At 39.6% G+C, this 8,478-nt stretch overlaps 1 protein-coding gene across 1 annotated transcript in view; it reads left to right on the top strand.

Annotated features, from left to right (window-relative positions):
* The window catches only part of LOC306786774 (uncharacterized protein), a 15,534-nt gene continuing 7,056 nt past the window's right edge, over nucleotides 1-8,478 (top strand). Inside the window, exons 1-6 of the mRNA XM_079281627.1 lie at nucleotides 1-114; nucleotides 247-462; nucleotides 6,040-6,149; nucleotides 6,263-6,302; nucleotides 6,398-6,426; nucleotides 7,052-7,109. Coding sequence (XP_079137753.1) covers nucleotides 6,047-6,149; nucleotides 6,263-6,302; nucleotides 6,398-6,426; nucleotides 7,052-7,109 — 230 coding nt within the window. The 5' untranslated portion in view covers nucleotides 1-114; nucleotides 247-462; nucleotides 6,040-6,046. The remainder of the gene's footprint in view (nucleotides 115-246; nucleotides 463-6,039; nucleotides 6,150-6,262; nucleotides 6,303-6,397; nucleotides 6,427-7,051; nucleotides 7,110-8,478) is intronic.

The raw sequence follows: 8,478 nt of genomic DNA, 5'->3' as shown, positions 1-8,478 counted from the left end.
TCAGCTCAGCTCAGCTGATTGGTTGGAGGTGTTGGTGTGAAACCTGCAGCGCCTGTTCTCCAGTTTGATCAGCCCACACTTTCATAACTCCCCTTTGATGTCGCTGAGTCACAGGTTCTGTCTCCCGCTCATCTTTAAACCAGCTTTTTCTTCTTTAAAGACTCTTCTGTGTGTTTTCTGAACTTTCAGAGGACGACGTCTCTTTGGTCAGAGCTGACTCTCATCCATCGTCTCCTTCCTCCTCAGAAGCCCTGAAGAAGACGAGCACCTCGGGGTTCGTGGCGGGAGGTGATTGGGTGCAGGAGAGGGAGGAGTAGGAGAAAGAGGGAGGAGCCAGCTGAAGTAGGTCGCTGAAGACCAGACTCCAGATCAGAACCCGAGCGAAGACGTCTCCCGACATGGCGGATATTGGGTTGCAGTAGAGTCGCCTCATGTGGACCCGTCCTCCGTCCTCAGGTCTAGGTGAGTCATCCGTCCCCTTTGTTATTCACCTGTGACCTCTGCGTGATGGAGGAACCTCGCTTTGTTTCCCAGCATGCACCTGGAGGAGGAGAAGCTCAGCATCTCTTCATGTTTCATGTGAGACGGAGCTGAAGTTCCACTTCAACCCAAAATCCGTCGACTTCTGCAGAGCAACGGTTTTACTGAAGAGAAGGAAATATGAACTTAGTGTATCTCCTGTGAAGTACATGTACTCAACTACTGCACTGATGTACTGAAGTACAAATATAAGTTAAAGTTCTCAACTTTTAAGTTTTTTTTTAATGCAAGTGACACATTTACCTTTGCAACTTTGAGGTACTTGTACTCAAGTATTTCCATTTTCTACTACTTTCTACTACATCTACTACTACAACAACTACATCTACTACATCTACCACAACTACTACATTACTACAACTACTACATCTACTACAACACTGCATTACTACAACTACGACATCTACTACATCTACTACTACATCTACTACATCTACTACGACAACGACTACATCTACCACAACTACTACATTACTACAACTACTACATCTACCACAACTACTACATCTACTACAACACTACATTACTACATCTACTACAACTACGACATCTACATCTACCACAACTACTACATCTACTACATCTACTACGACAACGACTACATCTACCACAACTACTACATTACTACAACTACTACAACTACCACAACTACTACATCTACTACAACTACTACATCTACTGCTACATCTACCACAACTACTACATCTACTACATCTACCACAACTACTACATTACTACAACTACTACATATACTACAACTACTACATCTACTACGACAACGACTACATCTACCACAACTACTACATTACTACAACTACTACATCTACCACAACTACTACATCTACTACTTTCTACTACATCTACCACTTTCTACTACATCTACTACATCTACCACAACTACTACATCCACTACAACTACCACAACTACTACATCTACTACAACTACTACATATACTGCTTTCTACTACATCTACTACTTTCTACTACATCTACTACATCTACTACTACATCTACTACATCTACTACTACATCTACCACAACTACTACACCTACTACATCTACTACTACAACTACTACATATACTACCACAACTACTATATCTACTACAACTACTACATCTACTACAACTACTACATCTACTACATCTACCACAACTACTACATCTACTACAACTACTACATCTACTGCTTTCTACTACATCTACTACTTTCTACTACATATACTACTACAACTACTACATCTACTACATCTACTACTACATCTACCACAACTACTACACCTACTACATCTACTACTACAACTACTACATCTACCACAACTACTACATCCACCACAACTACTACATCTACTACAACTACTACATCTACTACATCTACGACTACATCTACCACAACTACTACACCTACTACATCTACTACTACAACTACTACATCTACCACAACTACTACATCCACCACAACTACTACATCTACTACAACTACTACATCTACTACTTTCTACTCCATCTACTAAATCTACTACTTTCTACTACATCTACTACTACAACTACTACATCTACTACTACATCTACCACAACTACTACACCTACTACATATACTACTACAACTACTACATCTACCACAACTACTACATCTACTACTTTCTACTACATCTACTAAATATACTACTTTCTACTACTACAACTACTACATCTACTACTACATCTACTACATCCCGGAGGTAATATTGTACTTTTTTCCGCACTACATTTATCTGACGGCTTTAGACGCTCATTTAGACGCTCATGACAATAATAATACAAAATGCAATGAACAAATCAATCAAGAGGTATTATTATCAGTTAAGATGAAATTTTATTAATAATAATAAACACACAGTGTCTTTAAAACGAGCTGCAACATCACAGTGATGAACACATTACATCACTAGAGGGCGGAGCTAAGTACAACACAACGCTGAATAAGACCGGCATGTTCCAGTTCACCTTCTTCCAGTGAAAACACTTTGAAAGAGTCAAAAACACGGACAACTCCGTGATAGAGAGACCTGTCAATCACAGTAGCCCCGCCCTAAAGCATCCCCTGCTTTATGGTCTGTGAGAGACCTGTCAATCACTGTGTAGTACTGCATCACAGATGTTAACTAGAAAAAGCATTTCCTGCTGAACATGCGTTGGAATGCTGAAAACTGAAATGAATCGCAAAAACATTGCTGAAAATAGATATCCAATTCAAAAACAAATTGCAAAAAGCTTGATAATTCAAAAAGTTTAAAGATTACAAATATGAAAAGTCATATCACACCTCTCCTGAAAGTAGCAGTCGTACTAATAGCTGTAGTAGTATTAGAGAGAGAGAGAGAGAGAGAGAGAGAGCGAGAGAGAGAGAGAGAGAGAGAGAGAGAGAGAGAGAGAGAGAGAGAGAGAGGGAGAGGAGTGTATGTGCGCGTGTGTCTGTGAGTCTGTGTGTTCATCAACATCACTAATTGGCTCAATGGCAAACACCTGTGTGCCTGAAGCCATTTCATGGAGATAAAACAGGGAAGCACCTCTCAAACAAATCATCAAAACTCCCATAACCGTAGCTCCTATTGCTCCGATATTAATAATTGAGGGGAAGAATGAGTTGAAGAACAGATCCTGTAAAAATTGTGTCTGTAGTGTAAATAATGTGGCTTAACTGGCGATCTAGAAATGGGGTACCGTGTTCTGTGGAAGATGTTTTTGAAGCAAAATTTAACATTGGTCTCTATGGAGCAGAAAGTTGGTTTTCCTCTCAATTAATGGCTTCTGTGTCAAATGTGTAAATCTGTGGGATTCCACAGTAATGTTTCTACGACAAGGACAATATTAGCTACTTCTACATCCAGAAATTATGCATGAAGAGTGAAGATTGTGGACACAGTGGCAAAATACAAATGTTTTTTTCACAAGAATCTCAAGCTGCTCTTCACTCTAGCGGTGACATCACGCACTCTAAGCTGCGCAATACACACCCATTATAAAGTCAGAAAAGGGCTGAAAAATCATAAAAGTTAAATTGCTGCAGTTCAAAAAGTTTAAAAGATATCAAAAAGCTGAATCAGGCGGCAATAGTTGAGGGTTTTCTCAACATTGTAAAGTTGGAATGCTCAAAGCTGAAATTAATTGTGAAAGAATTGCTGAAAATTAAGAAATGGGAGACTATCTGTTTGAAAAATGTTGAAGCCCGAAAGCATTTAAACTGCACTGCTGAAAAACCTTCTCGTTGAAATGTCTAACTATGGTGTCTGTAGCTGAAAGTATGAGGAAGAAGAAGGCTTTGAAAGTTGAAGTATAACAGGATTTGAAGATTTTCTCCATAGAGATCCCATTCAAAAGAAAATTGCAAAAAGCTTAATTCAAAAAGTTGAAAGATTACAAACATGAAAAGTCAAAGCACCCGTCTCCTGAAAGAGCTGAACATTTTGATATTTGAACAATTTCTGTAGCTTAAACAAATTTCAGAAGTAGTGACATTTGTAGTAATAGGAGTAGAAGTTGTCGTTGTAGTAGAAGTATTATTAGTAGTAGAAGTATTAGTATTTAGAAGAAGTATTCGTATTTAGAAGAAGTAGTAGCCGCGTATCAGTAGTAGTGGTAATAGCTGTAGTAGTGGTCGTGGTATTTAATATAACAGTAGTAGTAGTAGTAGTAGTAGTAGTAAAAGTAATGGTAGTATTTGAAGTAGCAGTAGTAGTAGTACTAGTAGCAGTCGTACTTGTTGTTGGAATGCTTAACAGCATTCCAACAACTAGATAAAGAAATAGAAGTACAATCGTGTTTTTTAAATACTTTTCCTTCAGTAAATATTTTGAACTCTTCTTGTATTTTCAACTGAAACGCAGCAAAGATGAAACTTTAAACATTCAAAGAACATGAAGAAGTATTTGATCTCATTGAAGGTTGAATCATCGTCTCTGAACTTGACTTTATGGATCTTCTTCTCATGAAATCTTTCAGCATTTAGTTTTGAAATAAAGAAATAAAAGGATGTTAAAGACACAAGATGGCCGCCGTTCAGTCTGCAGACGATGAAACATTTGAATGTTTGCAGCGGTGGAAAGTAACTAAAAACATTTAATCAAGTACACGTGAGCTACTTGTACATGAGTCTTTTCTTCTCCTGTACTTCTACTTCTTTATTTCTCTCACAGCTTTAGTTACTTTAGAGTTTTAGAAGTCTTTCTAATAACTGACACAGAGACACAGTTCCTTCTACTGAAGGAACATTTTTACTGGACTTTTTACTGCAACGGAGTATTTCACTGTAGTACTTTCACAGCAGTACTTTTACTGCAGCGGAGGAGCCGAGTCCTTCCTGTGGAGGTTCCATGTTCACGCCTGATGATCAGTGTTTTCCAGTCGCTGAGCTCTTCAGCGCAGCGTTCACAGGAAAGAAGACGAGTTTAGAGTTTCACTTCCTGTGTGACTCAGACCGTCACGTCTCCTCCTGATCAGAAGCTTCTTCTTCGTGTCATCGCTGACTTAAAGAGGACAGAAGAAGAGCACGTGTTCTCCGACACGTGCAGACGTGTGGTAACGGAAACATGTGTAAAACATCTGGATTGTGATGAAACGTTCATCTCTCAGGATGAACTTTAAGAACTCTGTTGATCGGTTTCACTGAGAAACACGATCGTCTGCTTAAAAACTGAAACTGGAATGTAATCATCATTTACATTCGCTACATATTTATGAAATGAAAGAAAGACAGTGAAATAATCTACTGCCTGTTATAAAGATGCTACATGCTAACTAATGCTAACGTTAAAGCAACGTAACCTCACGGTGGCGCTGCGATGTCAAGTTATCAGCTCATCCTGAGGGTCTGAAGATCACTAACGTCAGAGGATCCATCCTCTCAGGACCATGAACATCAGGACAACACCTCATTTAAATCCCTCCAATAGTTGTTGAGATATTTCAAAAACACAAATGTCAAAGTTAATAAATCCTAAGAAAATGAAACATTTGAAATCTGATTCGGTGTCAAACCACCTGGTGGCTGCTGAGTCATGTTACCAGATAACCTGCTGGTGTCACGATAGTCAGAGGGATTCATCCTCTGAGGATCAGGAATATCTGAACAAATTATCATCTTAATCTGTTCAAAACCATAAATGTCAAAGAAATCTTACAATGAGATGCGCTGCTGCTGGCACTCGAGGAAGATCAGCTCACCAGAGTGAGTAGCTTTCATCCTCTGGGGACCACGAATGGCTTTCTATCCAATAGTTTGAGTTGTTTCAAAACACCATTCCACCGCCGGCTCATGGAACCTCATCAGACACTCTGCATGTTAGAAATAAAAGTTTCATTTCTTAGTTTCAAAGCTGACATTTGGAGACAGCTGAGATTCTTAACGTGCTGGAGATCCGATGACGTCTCAGACCTTCAGACCTTCCAAAGCACAGGAATCTGAATCCGTCTCACAGGAGAGAATGAAATGTCTCACGTTGTCCTCTTCTGTCCTTCCTCAGATCAAACATGGCCGTCCAATGGCTCATCTGGGTTTTGGCGGCCGCCATCTTTGTCTCCACGGTCCTCCTGGCCGTCGTCTGTCTGAAGTGCAGGAACAGAGGCCCTCTGGGTGGGCCGGCCTCACACTGCACCAACACCTGGTCCACACGCTGGGATCAGAACCCACATTCATGTTCATGCTCATCAATAAATCGCTTATTTCTGTCTGCTTCCTCCCGTCAGTGTCCATCAGACAAGCCAACGCTTCAGAGGACTACATGCCGTGAGTCTGTTTCTCTCACCGCTCCAGTACTTATGATGATGATAGTTCTACAGTTTCATATCAGATGATCACGTTTTCTTCTTTCTGTCAATCAGATCCACTCAATTCCGAGTCATCCATCCGTGTGAGTGTGAAGCTCCTGAGCTGTTACAGGAAGCAGCTCCTCTCCCACAGTTATGATGCATGAACAATAAGAACAACTATTAATGTCTCAGAATTAAAAGATATAACTCTGTATTCAACATAATAGACATCTTTTATTGTCATTGCACAAGTACGACCATGCATTCAAACATATTAAGTTATACAAGATGGAACAGAAAATATCATATTTCTTCACTTAAGGTGTTCTAGATTATCTGTAAACAGCGTCTGCAGGTTCTCTGAACAGCCGCAGCTGCTTTCATGCAGAATTGACTCTTTTCTTACTGTTTTATCCTGTAAATCCAGTAGAAACGCAATTCTGCCTCAATGATCACTTTGCATGTCTCAATAAAGATGTGCTCTTCCTCAATATGAACGTTCAGCAGTGACACAAGTGAATATAGAATAACTGGTTTCTGATAAGTGAGCTCACTCCCTGTGAGAACATTGTTAACATTGATAATGTCCAATAGTTTGGTATAAGACCTCGTCAGTGTCTTTGTACATCATCATGCTGACTCCGACTCTACGCTGATGATGTTGTCATTTACACTTGTTTTTGATGATGATGATGATGAAGCTGACTTTCTCTTGTTGATTTGCAGCCCAGCCGAACACGGGCTTGAACTCCGTCCACCTTTCCTCCAACCTGCTGTCACCTTAGTGAGTCACTTTATTCTAACACAACCTGCTGTCGCCTTAGTGAGTCACTTTATTCTAACACAACCTGCTGTCACCTTAGTGAGTCACTTTATTCTAACACAACCTGCTGTCGCCTTAGTGAGTCACTTTATTCTAACACAACCTGCTGTCGCCTTAGTGAGTCACTTTATTCTAACACAACCTGCTGTCACCTTAGTGAGTCACTTTATTCTAACACAACCTGCTGTCACCTTAGTGAGTCACTTTATTCTAACACAACCTGCTGTCGCCTTAGTGAGTCACTTTATTCTAACACAACCTGCTGTCGCCTTAGTGAGTCACTTTATTCTAACACAACCTGCTGTCACCTTAGTGAGTCACTTTATTCTAACACAACCTGCTGTCACCTTAGTGAGTCACTTTATTCTAACACAACCTGCTGTCACCTTAGTGAGTCACTTTATTCTAACACAACCTGCTGTCACCTTAGTGAGTCACTTTATTCTAACACAACCTGCTGTCTCCTTAGTGAGTCACTTTATTCTAATACAACCTGCTGTCGCCTTAGTGAGTCACTTTATTCTAATACAACCTGCTGTCACCTTAGTGAGTCACTTTATTCTAACACAACCTGCTGTCGCCTTAGTGAGTCACTTTATTCTAATACAACCTGCTGTCACCTTAGTGAGTCACTTTATTCTAATACAACCTGCTGTCACCTTAGTGAGTCACTTTATTCTAACACAACCTGCTGTCGCCTTAGTGAGTCACTTTATTCTAATACAACCTGCTGTCACCTTAGTGAGTCACTTTATTCTAATACAACCTGCTGTCACCTTAGTGAGTCACTTTATTCTAATACAACCTGCTGTCACCTTAGTGAGTCACTTTATTCTAATACAACCTGCTGTCACCTTAGTGAGTCACTTTATTCTAACACAACCTGCTGTCGCCTTAATGAGTCACTTTATTCTAACACAACCTGCTGTCTCCTTAGTGAGTCACTTTATTCTAACACAACCTGCTAACCACATATAACTAACTATGCTAACCACATATTTTCACATAAGATATTTTCACGGTATAACAACATATTTTTGCTTTTTAAAAAGATGTTTTCTTGTTATAATTTATGTTACAGTGGATGATATTGTGATAAGTATGTGTTCACTAAGAAGGATCGTTTCTATCAAGATGAATAGAACACAAGAATAGTTTGTTATTATATACGTTGGTATGTCGTAATAACATGAAGAACATCTTGTTGTAACTTGAATCTGAGCCGTTTGTCTTTTCCTGGCTCGACAGCGAGTCGCTACCGTATTTTAATACATTCATACAGAAATCATCGTTTACGTAAAAGTAACAATACTCCAATGTAAAATAACAT

Source organism: Melanostigma gelatinosum (genome assembly GCF_949748355.1).
Source record: "Melanostigma gelatinosum genome assembly, chromosome: 13".
Classification (NCBI taxonomy): Eukaryota; Metazoa; Chordata; class Actinopteri; order Perciformes; family Zoarcidae; genus Melanostigma; species Melanostigma gelatinosum.
This window is presented reverse-complemented; position numbering and strand designations above follow the sequence as displayed.